Source organism: Pleuronectes platessa, chromosome 16, assembly GCF_947347685.1.
Source record: "Pleuronectes platessa chromosome 16, fPlePla1.1, whole genome shotgun sequence".
Taxonomy (NCBI): domain Eukaryota; kingdom Metazoa; phylum Chordata; class Actinopteri; order Pleuronectiformes; family Pleuronectidae; genus Pleuronectes; species Pleuronectes platessa.
In genome coordinates, this window is record NC_070641.1 from 23,788,438 (window position 1) to 23,803,100 (window position 14,663).

Here is a 14,663-nt window from a genome sequence, read left to right on the forward strand (position 1 = left end):
AGCTTTATTTAACAAGCTGTGTCCTGAATTACCTTTAATTGACGCGGCCATTTTATAAAATCATTGACGATTTCTGACGACTCTTTTATGCTTTTCCAGATGTTCGGGGGGGGGGGGGCGACAGATGTGACCCGAGTCCTCTGATTTACGACTCTGGAGAAAGCGGCTCGAGGCCACTTGGGTTCACACGGAGGGAAGATGTTGTTCTGAGGAAAAAGAGGTGAAAACTAATTACCAACCAAATCAAAGAGAGTGGCAATAATAACTGGGTTTATTTCAAATAAGCACAGCCGGACAAAAGTCAATATATTATAAAACAGTTTAGTTTCCTGTCGCAGGTCTGACAGGAAAAGAGCAGAATTAACAATATAACATAAAAAGTTGACAGATCCATCATTAAAAGTCCATCAGAACCCTGTCCATGTGTCTTCTGTCCCCAGTTCAGAGACGAGTGTCTTCTGTCCCCAGTTCAGAGACGAGTGTCTTCTGTCCCCAGTTCAGAGACGAGTGTCTTCTGTCCCCAGCTCAGAGACGAGTGTCTTCTGTCTCCAGCTCAGAGACGAGTGTCTTCTGTCTCCAGTTCAGAGACGAGTGTCTTCTGTCCCCAGCTCAGAGACGAGTGTCTTCTGTCTCCAGCTCAGAGACGAGTGTCTTCTGTCTCCAGCTCAGAGACGAGTGTCTTCTGTCTCCAGCTCAGAGACGAGTGTCTTCTGTCTCCAGCTCAGAGACGAGTGTCTTCTGTCTCCAGCTCAGAGACGAGTGTCTTCTGTCTCCAGCTCAGAGACGAGTGTCTTCTGTCTCCAGCTCAGAGACGAGTGTCTTCTGTCCCCAACTCAGAGACGAGTGTCTTCTGTCCCCAACTCAGAGACGAGTGTCTTCTGTCTCCAGTTCAGAGACGAGTGTCTTCTGTCCCCAGTTCAGAGACGAGTGTCTTCTGTCTCCAGTTCAGAAACGAGTGTCTTCTGTCTCCGGCTCAGAGACGAGTGTCTTCTGTCCCCGGCTCAGAGACGAGTGTCTTCTGTCCCCGGTTCAGAGACGAGTGTCTTCTGTCCCCGGTTCAGAGACGAGTGTCTTCTGTCTCCGGCTCAGAGACGAGTGTCTTCTGTCCCCGGTTCAGAGACGAGTGTCTTCTGTCCCCGGTTCAGAGACGAGTGTCTTCTGTCCCCAGCTCAGAGACGAGTGTCTTCTGTCCCCAGCTCAGAGACGAGTGTCTTCTGTCCCCAGCTCAGAGACGAGTGTCTTCTGTCCCCAGCTCAGAGACGAGTGTCTTCTGTCCCCAGCTCAGAGACGAGTGTCTTCTGTCTCCAGCTCAGAGACGAGTGTCTTCTGTCTCCAGCTCAGAGACGAGTGTCTTCTGTCCCCAGCTCACAGACGAGTGTCTTCTGTCCCCAGCTCAGAGACGAGTGTCTTCTGTCCCCAGCTCAGAGACGAGTGTCTTCTGTCTCCAGCTCAGAGACGAGTGTCCTCTGTCTCCAGTTCAGAGACGAGTGTCTTCTGTCTCCAGCTCAGAGACGAGTGTCTTCTGTCCCCAGTTCAGAGACGAGTGTCTTCTGTCCCCAGCTCACAGACGTGTGTCTTCTGTCTCCGGCTCAGAGACGAGTGTCTTCTGTCTCCGGCTCAGAGACGAGTGTCTTCTGTCCCCAGCTCAGAGACGAGTGTCGGGGACAGAACACGAGACGGCGCCGGACGCACACGGAATTCTAATTTAGTAAATTATTTAAATTCTGAAAACCGCAACATCAGCACATGAATGATTTCAGATAAATGTCTGGAATATTCTTTTTGGTTTGATCTTATTTTAGATTTTTTTTTATTATAATGACAAAATACATTATATATTTATATATAATTTGACTCAATTAAGACTCAATAATACATTAAAGTAGCTGAGATCGTTCAGTGCGTTTTTACCATACAAACTTAAAAAGGGTTTTATAAGAATCATAAAAGTGTTGCAACCATTTCTCTCATAATAACTCTTTACAGGCCTGAACCATAATTGTACCACACAAACCCCCGTCAGATTTATAGAACACACACAATGGAGAGAAGTGAATTCTATTCCTTATTTAATTTGATCTGTTTTTAGCGTTTGCAAACCGCAGGGTTCTGTGATCCGTGAAGTTCAGTGAAGAAGAACTGCTGCAAGAAGAAAACCCTGAAAACCCAAAACTCTCCGATCGACTGGAACCCGGAGAAAACACAGAGGAAATGAAACCTGGAACGTGTGGAGCGGCTCTGGAGCCAGAAACCAGCTGAGTGTTTAAAAGATCTGCAGCTAAAGATGGAATCAAAAAAATCAAGGTTCTTCAGTTTAAATGTAATTTGTCAGTTGTGTTTTTAGTTCTTCATCCACACGACCACGTTTTCACCTGAAAACACATCGACTCTGAAACAGATTCACCTGAAGCTCAAACTCCGGAGATTCAGAGAAGCTGAAACAGAGAAGTTTGAATCTGTGTTTGATTCTGGACGAGCAGGACCACGGGGTCACGACCTTCACTGACTCATCACATGACCTCCGACCTGGAGAAGCAGGTTCTGAGCCTGAGTCTCCTCAAACAGCTGCTCAGTGAAACTCTACTTTACAGATTCAGATGTTTGTTCTCTTCACTGTTTAAACCGTCACGTGCACGCCCAGTGTACGTGAGTGGTCATGTGACATGTGCTCTAATGACTGCTAACATGGACAGCTCTGTGGACACAGGTTGCTTTAGTTTGAAAAGGCCATTTTCAGCCTCTGAGGTATTTATAGCCACCAAATATTTCATGAATTTTTTTAATTTAAAGATATATTTTACAACTTATTACTTAAGTCTTATTACTTTAAAGGTTGTTTATATGTTTGAATATTATCTGATTGATCCATTTCCCCCTCACACACAGTATCTGGTAACAACCCGTGGATTCAAGCCTCCAGAGCGGCTCACACTCTAAACCAGGTCCGTGTGCTGACCAGCTGCAGCCGGGCGTTAATCCATCACGTGTCCTGGAAGTGACAGGAAGTGTCCCCTGCTGCTTCCTGTCTGTCACATCATCTGAGTCCTTGGCATGGAGTCCTGCTGGTGTGCAGGGTACCAGAGTCCAAAATTGTTCATATATCCCCCAGAGTGCACCGGGGCACCTTTGGCCACCATGCTGTTGTCCCACAGGGAGCAGGGCGAGGAGGAGGAGGGCTGTGGGGGGGCGAGGTGGTCTCCCTCAGGTCCGCAGGGTCCGTTCTTCATGATCTTCTTGTATTTAGATCGTTTGTTCTGGAACCATATCTTCACCTGAGGGACGAGGAAAAGGAAACAGATCAGAACTGATGAGAACGTGGATGAAGAGGCTCCTCTGGATTGTAGAGCAGGAGCTGGAGAAACCAGAGCAGCCAAATAACCTACAATCAGGTAATAATGAGCTGTGCAGACAAACTGTGGATCATAAAATGTTACAACTTAACGACCTCATGGTTACACACAGAAAAACCATAAAGCTGAAGACGTCACGGCCTCCTGACACACACACGTCTGCTCCTCCACACAATGCATGCAGGTGTTAACACAATGCATGCTGGTGTCAACACAATGCATGCTGGTGTCAACACAATGCATGCTGGTGTTAACACAATGCATGCTGGTGTCAACACAATGCATGCTGGTGTTAACACAATGCATGCTGGTGTTAACACAATGCATGCTGGTGTTAACACAATGCATGCTGTGTGATATAAAGTACATGTATTTATATATGTACTTTATATGAGGAAATCAGGATTTCTCAGGCTGAAATCAAACCATCAAGAAATCAGAAATGTAGATTGTTGGTGTGAGATGGTTTGAGACTGGTTGAGATGGTTTGAGATGGTTTGAGACTGGTTGAGATGGTTTGAGACTGGTTGAGATGGTTTGAGATGGTTTTAGACTGGTTGAGATGGTTTTAGACTGGTTGAGACTGGTTGAGATGGTTTGAGACTGGTTGAGATGGTTTGACATGGTTTAAGACTAGTTGAGATGGTTTGATACTGGTTGAGATGGTTTAAGACTGGTTTGAGATGGCTTGAGATGGTTTTAGACTGGTTGAGACTGGTTGAGATGGTTTGAGATGGTTTTAGACTGGTTGAGATGGTTTGAGACTGGTTGAGATGGTTTGAGATGGTTTTAGACTGGTTGAGATGGTTTTAGACTGGTTGAGATGGTTTAAGATTGGTTTGAGATGGTTTGAGACTGGTTGAGATGGTTTGAGACTGGTTGAGATGTTTTGATATGGTTTAAGACTGGTTGAGATGGTTTGAGATGGTTTGAGACTGGTTGAGATGGTTTGAGATGGTTTGAGGCTGGCTGAGATGGTTTTAGATGGTTTGAGACTGGTTGAGATGGTTTTAGACTGGTTTGAGATGGGTTTGAGACTGGTTGAGATGGTTTGAGATGGTTTGAGACTGGTTTGAGACTGGTTGAGATGGTTTGAGATGGTTTGAGACTGGTTGAGATGGTTTTAGACTGGTTGAGATAGGTTGTTCTGGTCTGACGGCTGAATGTCTCCGCCCCTGCAGCTTCTGCACCTAACGTTACAGCTGCATGTGTCCCTGCTCTCTGTCTCCTGCTGCATTCTGGGTAACCTGGCCTCGGGAGACGAGGTCTTTTAAAACCTTTGTGCCAGGATCGGGACTTCCAGCGGGGGGGCGGCTGGTTTTACAGCATATTATTAGTGTTTTAAGTAAATCCCATAGTCCCATAGGGTTCTAGGTTTCCTGCTGCTGATTCTAAGTGTCAGGACATTTACAGGGATTCAAACCTATGAAGCTGAAATCGTGAAGATCAGATATGAAACGATGGAGCTGAGTGCAGCAGCGTCTCTCTCTGTGGTCACAGATCTCAGGTCTGTTGTTGTCGGTGTGATTGGCATGTTCTCAGTTTCCAGCATGTTTGCAAATTGAGCATCAAATTACACAAATCTGCCTCAAGGGCAAACCTGTCGGCTGAGCAGGAACAAATGAATCATGGGTAATAACACGAGTCAGCGAACAAGACTGTGTCTCAAACAGGTTTTAGCTGCTCTGTAATAACTGCTCTGGAAAGAGAGAGTAGCTCTGGAGAACGACGGAGGAGAGAGAGAGAGAGAACAGAGCAAACACTTTTGGCACTAAAGTTGTTTTCTCCTCCGTCCTGGGAGTTATTACCCTGAGAGTTTATGTGGATTCATGGAGACGATTGAAGTGTTTTATGGAAGATTATATTATTCTATAAAACAATACGTCCCCACCGGTTTAATTGAGTCTAAATATGTGGAAAGAAAATTCCCTTTCACCAAGTAATCAACTAATGACACCACCGTTCACACCCGGGCTGAGATGAAGTCATGCAGAGAGAAATGTGACATCTCATCTCTGCTCCATCTGCTGACGTCATCACGGCTTCACCAGCAGACAATAGATTTTAATGATGCCACTTGAAAGCTGTCAGAGCGTAAACTGCACTTCAGATTCTTTCACGAGTTGAAAGAGAAAAACCCATCGACAGAATTCTTTGTTTAATCTCCGCTCTAGAGTCATAAGAGTGACAGCCACCGAGCCACAGAGCCCAGTGTGGTAACCAGTGTAACCAGCACAACACGTGGAGACTCCCAGTGAGCGAGTGGAGCTGATGAGCCCACGAGTCCGTCAACAGCACGTTAAGCTAATGCAGCTTCAGCCAGAGGATCCTGCTGGAAGTATTGGTTTCATGTTCCAGCAGCAACACGGAGCTGACAGCTTCTAGAGAGGAGGGCCATCAGGGAGGGGGGGGGGGGGGGGGGGGGGGGCTGAGACACAGGCCAGGTGCCAGTGAGTGTGTGTGTGGGTCTGTGTGAGTGTGTGGGTCTGTGTGTGTGTGTGAGGGAACGTATTCTCCCATGATTCGCAGTGTGTGTATTTATATTTTTAAAAACATGAAAACAAAGAATTTGGTCAGTGGTGTCCTGTGAGGTTAATTCAGAAGTGTGTGTGTGTGGGGGGGGGGGGGGGGTCTGTGTGTGTGTGTGTGTGTGTGTGTGGGTGGGTCTATGTGTGTGTGTCTATGTGGGGGAACATATTCTCCCATGATTCGCAGTTTTTTTTAAACTATTTTTTAAAACACAAAAACTAAAACTTTGGTCATGGGTGTCCTGTGAGGTTAATTCAGCAGTAAAATATGTGTGTGTGTGTCTGTGCGTGTGTGCGTGTGTGAGTGTGTGGGTCTGTGAGGCAACGTATTCTCCCATGATTTGCTGTGTGTGTATTTATATTTTTTAAAACACAAAAACAAAAAATTTGGTCAGTGGTGTCCTGTGAGGTTACTTCAGCAGTTAATATATGTGTGCGTGCGTGTGTGTCTGTGCGTGTGTGCGCGTGTGTGTGTGAGTTTCAGGGAAAATGTGCTACGTGCCATTTCTCAGCTGCGTCTGGGAACACTGGTGATTTCGAGGGAAAGTGCTCGGTGGTTGGCCGGCGGCCTAATGGCACCGAGGCAGGATCGAGATGTGGTATATGATAACGATCTTATGGTGTGTGTGTGTGTGTGTGTGTGTGTGTGTACTCCCCCTGTGTACTTGTTGTGTCACCATGTTTCTAAGCAGCTGCGTGCCGACTCTTTGGTACTTTACGTGTAAGATGGCGAATCTTCAGGAGATCACGATTTGGCTGATTCCAGACAAATATGTGCAGACGTGTGTGTGGGTGTGTGTGTGTGTGTGTGTTAGTGATGTAGAAGTGGTGCCTCAGCTCGTCTTCACAACTCTTCATCGTTTCTGTCGCTGATTACGTGCCTCGCTACTGCCCCCGATGTTTATCAGGGTATTGCATCTTGCATATGTCGCATTAATTTCTGAGGACGTGCACAACCCGAGAATCAAACAGAAGCAGGAGACACAGAGCAGCCATCTTGTGTTTGTGTAGTTGAGATCAAGTGTATTCTGACTCTAAAGTAGAAACTCGCACAATCAACAGATAAACAGTTTCTCAACATTTAAGGACATTTTGTTTCTGAGCTTCTCAAATGAGGCTTTGTTTGATCCACTCAGTTTAATAAATGAAGTCTAGAAGAATAAAATCTAACTTGATACAAACCAATAATTTATGGTTAAACACACACACACACACACCAAACACACACTTACACACACACTCCTATTCTTTTGAATTTGAGATATGCATTTATGGTTTTGTTGTCATCGGTTTCTTTTCTTTTCTCTTTAACGATTTATCGAATGACAAACACGCGATGACATTTCACGAGATATTTAATAACAGGCTCTCAGTGAGGATACCAGTATCCAATTAATAATAAACATAAGTCTTCATTCAGAGCTTCCAACAGCCACAGGAGCAGGAAGTGGTTCATCTGCTCACATCTGGAAACTTTTCATTGTGATGAAACCTGAGGAGTAAATGTGATGTGTGCACGATGGAAGGAGAAGTGGAAACACAAGCTGCATGTCGGGACTCAGGTAGTTTGAGTGAAACCGTTTTCACCAGGAAGCTTTTACCAGGAACCAGTTTGTTTTCTGTGAAGTGCGACAAATAATCCAGGTCACGCCCGAGTTACGTCCTGATGTCAAACCAGGACATTTCTTATCTGCTCGGAAAAACGTCTCATCTGGACGACAACGTTTTCCCTCGAGTCTGAAAAGTGTTTTTATAAGAATCACAGACGATATTTGATCCACAAACTGAGTCTGAATTCTTCAAACTACATTTATTCATTCAAATTAAAGTTTCCTTCCACACTCGACTGTGTCCACAGTCTGTCGCAAAGATCAGAATCAACTTTCCCCCAGAAACCTCCTCAGAATGAACAGAGAACTCAAGGTGAAGAATAAAAAAAGGCCCGTGAGCAGCGTGCACGTGAGCGGAGTGCACGTGAGCAGCGTGCACGTGAGCAGCGTGCACGTGAGCAGCGTGCACGTTGGAGACCACATTCAAAACCACTTTCCACAACTAAAGCAAAGACAAATGAACGGATCATCTCTTAGTCCCAGTGTCAACAGAGCTGCTGCGGTTAATTCATTCTGGATTAGGACAGTTCATGTGATGACATCAGCTGCCTATGTACACACACACACACACACACACACACACACTCACACAGACACACACTCACACACGTGTCATATTTCACGTGAGGTTTTTTCCCAAACACTCTGATATAAGGTTTCCTCAGTGGGACACCTGCTCACACCTGGTTGGTGATTTTTCAAATATGATCTGTTCCCAGTTTCTAATGTTTCTGTTTCTGTTCATAATGAGTCAGAGGAAACTGAACCTTTTGGGTTTTTGTCGTATTAAACCGTACAAAACTAGAAATGCGTCATTTTTGCAAAGTGTTTTTGTATTTTTATCAATTTGTTGAAAAAAGCTAAAACGTTGAGTCAAACTCAGGAGAGTGAAAGTTAAAGAGGTAACTTTAATTATGATTATATTTATTTAATATCTAGACAAAGCTGCTTTAAATTAACCGGATTAAATCAAAGCTGCAGCCGTTTATATTCTAAATTAATATCAAGCTAAAGAATAAAGTTACTGTGATATTAGGGGAATGGTTATTTAAATGATAATTAAAGAATAAAGTTTATTTTCCCAAACTAACTGGTTAAAACGGAAAGACATTTTTGTTTATAATGATACAATCTGCTTGTATTTAATAATGGCATGTAACAATTAGTATTATTATTATTATTAGTAGTAGTAGTATTAGTAGTAGTAGCAGTATTAGTAGTTTTATTATTAGAAGTATTATTAGTAGTAGTATATTAAGGTTTAAACGGTTCTAAACAGTTTTGTCGTTCATGGGATGGAACAGAAGAAGAAAAAATCATTTTAGGATCAAAGTAAAAAGATAAAAGGATAAAATGAGTTTAGTAGAAATCATCAGAGTCAAGTCTGAGGATTTGTGCTGAATTACAGAAGTTTGGATTCTTGTTACATTTCAAACGTCCACTCAACTACGTGGGACAAAATGGCCGCCATTAGCCTTTTATTCTCCTGACACACACACACACACACACAAACGTACACACACAAACCTACACACACTTACACACACACACAAACGTACACACACAAACCTACACACACCTAACACACACACACACACACCTATTCTTTTGAATTTGAGATTTGCTCTTTTTTTTTTGTCATCTGTTTCTTTTCTTTTCGCTTTAACCATTTATCGGATGACAAACACGCGATGACATTTCACGAGATATTTAATAACCGGTTATCAGTGAAGATGCCAGTGTCTAATTACACATGGAGGCAAATGTGTGACACCTGTGAGCAGGAATGCACCAGCGCCTGTCGGGACTTTCATTCTTATTCTTATCCTTTGGTCCCTTTTCACCGGCAGAGGAAACCTTCAGTCCAAAATGATTTTTGAATTACTATTTGGATTTTGGATTAAATCCAACTCGAATTAACTTTCTGTGTATTTTCAATCAAAAGAACCAAACTCATATCTGTATGTCAGATGAGGAAATGATAAAGTTAAACAATCGATCAGGAAACTCCCCGGTCGGCTCATCTATACTTCGGAAATAGGGTGAGGTGAAACAAACACACCCTCAATTAGTAAATTTAGCCAAACCTTTGTTCACATTAGAAATATTTGGGTTTGTCATCATCAGGTGTGTTTTTATCTTCACATAAAATCAGTGTAATTTAAATAATTATTGTTCTGCCGGCTTTAATCTGAGTTTCCTTCTTTCATTTCTTCTAGAAGTCAGAAACGTGAAGTGACCGTGCAGACGTGCTCCTTGTGGTCATATTGTGTGTGTCTGTGTGGGTCTGTGTGGGTCTGTGTGTGCTCCATCATGGTACCTGGGTCTGCGTGAGGCCCAGCTTGGCGGCCAGGTCGGCCCGCTCGGGCAGGGCGAGGTACTGGGTTTGCTGGAAGCGCTGGTTGAGCGCCTGGAGCTGGAGGCTGGAGTAGATGGTCCGGGGCTTCCGGATCTTCTTTCCCTTCCCGTTCAGACGCACCTCCCCGTTCTCGATCACCGTCGTGGGCTTGTCCTGCTCTGGAGACGAGAGACAACACAAGGTCAACCGGGGGGGGGGACTCCTCTGGGGACACACGTCTGACTTCACAGACGAGCTCCAGTCAAAGTTCTCACACTTTGTCTCTCATGAAAGAAACTCTGTCGTCCAAAAGGTGTCAGAATCAAATAATGAAGTTTAGTGAGATGATAACTTGTGATGGTTGATGTTTTATGAATCCAAGCTGTCATCAGCTCAGGGAGAGATATGCTGTTTACACACGAGCTGGAATGTTCACACAGAGAATCACAATGATCCAAGTTGTTGTGAATGAACACGTGAGACAAAGGCCCAGAAGCTAGAAGCTCTTTGTCCTCTGCAGTGAGTCTGGAGTCGTTCAGTCGAATTCACAACTCAGCTTCTCATCGGCTTCTTCCTTTTTCCACTTTCAGGAAACCAGTGCAACTGAGCATGTTGGCCCACACTGATGGTTGTTATGACATGAGCTCATAGCCGGCAGTGGCAGCAGAGAACAGCTGTGGACGAGCGGAGGCCCCACAAGACGATCACGTTGTGTAACTGAGCCCCGAGAAACAAGGACACGAGAAGACCAGAAGAAGAACCTTCACTTCAGGAAATAGAACCACAGTGTGTGTGAATGTTCCATCGGAACAGTTATGATTTAATTTGACTGAGTTTTTGTTTGAAATTCCACAAACTTCACGGATGTTTGTGTGATAATAATAAAAAATACCTTTTTCTTCTTCTTCCTTTGTTCCTGAGCTCATTAAGACTCAGTTCATAAATCACCAGGAAGTGGATTTGTTGCTGACGCTGATGTTTGGCGTAAAAAAATCTTGTGAAATAACTTTTTATCATGATATGAAATAAAGTTATTATATCAGGTTAAAACAATGCGAGTGTAAATCAGATTCAAAGGATTGGGACAAAATGATTTTACGTGTTTGTTGAGCTGGAGTCATTCATCTGTTTTATTTATAGTGATTTAATTTAATATCTCGCGTGGAGACAGGTTGAGAAAATGAGATGAAACTGCAGATTTGTTGCTGAAATTAATGTTTGTCATAAAAAATCTTTTTAACATTGTGAACAAAACTGATTTACAGTCGTACAAAGAACGACGTTGGGATGAAATGACTTAATTATAGTTGTATATTCTTTATTCTGCTGTATTTAAATAACGTGTATTTCTGTGGAAACCAGTGTCTTTCTTCCTGTGCTTTCTATAGTTTGGTTAAATTTAGTTAATCTGACAAAGTCAAGACATAAAAGTTTCTAGAAAAGTCAAAAAAGATTGAGGACAAAGTAAAACATGTGGATGAAGTCAGTTGTGTTTTCAAAGAAAGACAGAACCAAAGAATCTGTGGAAAGAAAACTCAGCTGGAGTCAAGTATTTCTGTAACTATGAGTATGAATAGAGGCTAATAAGAGCTTTAGGATTTGATCTGAGTAATTAATTAACATTGTGATAATTGTCAAACCGCCTCTTCAGCCTCATGGGTTCAAATAATCAGAGGCTGTAAACTAAATATTCTAAATATCTGAGCCATGTTGGTTCTTATTTTAAATATATAAGTGGATCCAATAGATTTTATATTTATTATTTTAATCCTATGTTCACAACATTTTGTTTTTTTCATGTTTAATGTGATTTTAAAGTTTTTTTAATTGAACATTTCGCAAAGCTTTAATTTACTGTGTTTTAAATTGAATATGTATTTTCTGCATTTTAGAATTAAATTATAAAATATAATCTATTTTCACACATGTCCTGATTCAGAAGGAACCTGGAATATTAACGTCTGAGTGGAGATTTCAGTTCCGTGCAGTGAAGGATCATTTAGTGGAAAGTGACATTGACATTTATTGTAATTATGATTATTATAACGGTTCCAGGCCCGAGCCTGGCGGCTGGGGTGACGGAGGACTCAGGGTGGGACAGGCCGCAGCTCCCGGGCCTGCGGGACACCACAGCCCGGGGCCGGCTGCTTCTTGTGGGGACTCGGGTTCTGGTTCAGGCCTTAAACTCATCTTCATCTCAACCCCAGAGTTTACTGAGGCGAACCTGTGTGTGGATCCAGTTACTGTGGTGGATCTCATGAGCTCAGACTAGTGGATCATCTGTGGAGAAGCTTCTCTGCTTCGTGCGGACTGAGCCTCATGGAGGTTCGAGCCCCGCGTCTCAGAGCAGAGCCTCGTTCTGTCTTCAGTGGATCTCACGTTCAATAATAATAATAATAATAATAAACACATTAAACACACCTATCTTGATTATTAAATTTTCTCTGGTTCCTTTTCTTTCATATCAGATCCGCTCCAATCAGCCGCAGGATGAACATGATTATTGGGCTGAGATCCACCCGTTAAATATCATATATTATATATTATATTATATTATATTAGAGACCTTATTAGAGACATTATTAGTGCAATAGAACAAACACTGTCCCATGTTATTCTTATGCTCTTTCTTTTACATTGTGCCGTGTAACACCCACCTCCATCCTCCAGCCTGCTGTGGCCCAGCGCGCCGCCGTGCCCCCCGTGCTGGTAGGGCAGGTAGGCCCCCGGGTGGTGCGCGCTCACGGGGCTGTGGTACGGCGGGTACCCCAGCGGGCGGCCGTACGAGGACGCCCCGGCGGAGAAGGGCCCGTCGTGCTGCGCCGGGCCCACGGCGTGCAGCCCGTGCACCGGGTAGTGGTTGTGGGACAGGCCGGGGGAGTGCTGCTGGTGGCCGGGGAAGCCGTGGCCGCCGAACTCCAGGAAGGCGGACTTGGACGGGTCGGGCGGCACCAGGGAGTCCGACATGGAGCTCATGGTCATCATGAGGCCGCGGGGCACTGGGAGGTAAGAGGCCGCCAGCTAGGAGCTCCGGGCAGGGCGCATCACCAGGAGACCCACCATCAACGGCTCGGGAGCTTTCTACAAAACTTTCACACACTTCCTGTCTCCACGCAGCGTGACGCGTGTCGGGGCGGGAGGTCCGTGGGCCCCGGGCCGTGCGGGACGAGGAGGCCGGCGAGGAGCTGCTCTCTGCGGGTCGGTCCTCCGCTACATCCCGGCCGGACGCTCCAGGGCGCGCGGTACCAAAACCAAGGAGGCACACGGAGACGCACGGAGCAGGACGCACGGAGCAGGACGCACGAGCAGGACGCACGAGCAGCCGACACTTCAGTGTGCGCGGGAAGAAACACACAACAACACTTGTGACAAATAATCAGAATTATCCTTTAAAGCCAGTGAGTCCCGAGCAGCTCCCTCCCCGCGCGGCGGCTCTTTGTGCGCGGTCCTCCCCCGGCGGCTCCAGCCATCCTCTGCCTCCTCTTGTCACGCACGACGCGCTCATTGGCTGCAGCCACGCACCGTGTCACACAAATCACAACGTGCACAGGACGGAGCGGCTCGTGGAGGGTCCGATCGGGACGGACCCGGACCCGGACCCGGACCGGCGACTCGTCACTAATATCATCTGTTAGAATAAAAGAAAAGATTCCACGAGCAGTTGATTCAAATCAATGGACTCATGTAGTTTGTTCAAAGTAAGGAACTGAATTTAAATAATATCAGATAAGTTATTAGTTCTGTTTTAATTAAAATCATTTAGCATCTTCTGTGAGGAAGTGAACTCTTGGGGCCATTTAATCAAACATTTGCAGCATCACATATAATATGTTTAATAATTCAATTAAATAAAAAGGCAAATTTCAAATAATCTGCTGCATCGTTTCTATTTAAAAAAATAATAATAATGGCCTTTAAACATGAGGCCACACGCAAAAATAGAATAAAAAAAAACGCGTCAGCACATTGACTTTATAAACTGAGAGTCTCATACGAATCAGTTTATTAATCACAATAACTGATTCACAAACACACAACTTTTTCTCTTTAGGCTCAGAACGAATCAGAGAGTTTAGATTAGGATCGTGAGTTTCACACGCACGCGCGCACTGACAAACAGCCTCTTGAAACTTGATATTTTATCATAGAAATCAAAGTTTCTTCTTTCGTATTAAACTCTAAAACTCTAACAACCAATTAATTATAGTTTTCATTTCCCGCTCAGCTTCGGTGTCAATGACTTTGATCACATGACGAGTTTCAAATTAGTGACGTAGATTTCTGAGTCAACAGCGAAGCATCACTACATAAAATAAAAATACAAAATTAAACATTAAATAAGGTCTAACGAGGAATCCTGGAATTAAACTGATGTTGGTTCACATCTGGAAAATATCCAAAGCTATTACTTCATGTACATGTACATGTAGGATACTGTAAGTATTTCCCTTTGTCACTCCACTTTAGTTTTCAGTGGAGAAAAATAACTAACATTCATTAATTCAGATTAAACTATAAATTCACAACTTTCTTGATTCGTGGCTCCTTCGAAAAATAAAATAAAAGGTTTGTGTCACGTTTCATAAAGAAGTTAAAAGTATTGAATAAGACGCAAAGAGGTTTTTCCTCCTTTAATGATCTGAGGATCCTCCAGGTTTAAACTGATAAAGGACTAAAGTAAAAATAGTGAAACACTTAATGAAACATTTAACACGTGGTGTTAACACAATGCGCAGGAGTTAACACAATGCGCAGGATCTGAACGCACACATACGTTTATTCATCTGTCAGTCACAGGCCAACGAGCAGATCATAAATGACAGTGTGGGAAATAACA

At 43.9% G+C, this 14,663-nt stretch overlaps 1 protein-coding gene across 1 annotated transcript; it reads right to left on the bottom strand.

Moving 5' to 3' along the window:
• Positions 1-256: 256 nt before the first annotated feature.
• Positions 257-12,811, bottom strand: LOC128459277 (homeobox protein Dlx4a-like). The gene is made up of 3 exons (XM_053444400.1): positions 12,484-12,811; positions 9,809-10,005; positions 257-3,272 (listed from the first exon to the last, which is right to left on the bottom strand). The coding sequence occupies exons 1-3, from the start codon at positions 12,809-12,811 to the stop codon at positions 3,030-3,032; spliced, it is 768 nt and encodes a 255-aa protein (XP_053300375.1). The 3' UTR covers positions 257-3,029.
• Between the last annotated feature and the right edge of the window lie 1,852 nt (positions 12,812-14,663).

Bases quoted from the DNA above. Each gene is read 5' to 3' on its own strand.
- LOC128459277 (XM_053444400.1), bottom strand. From the start codon at position 12,811: ATGATGACCATGAGCTCCATGTCGGACTCCCTGGTGCCGCCCGACCCG. The intron at 10,006-12,483 runs GTGGGTGTTACA...TCTCGTCTCCAG, and splicing joins CAGCAGGCTGGAGGATGGAG to AGCAGGACAAGCCCACGACG. The intron at 3,273-9,808 runs GTACCATGATGG...CTCGTCCCTCAG, and splicing joins TGGGCCTCACGCAGACCCAG to GTGAAGATATGGTTCCAGAA.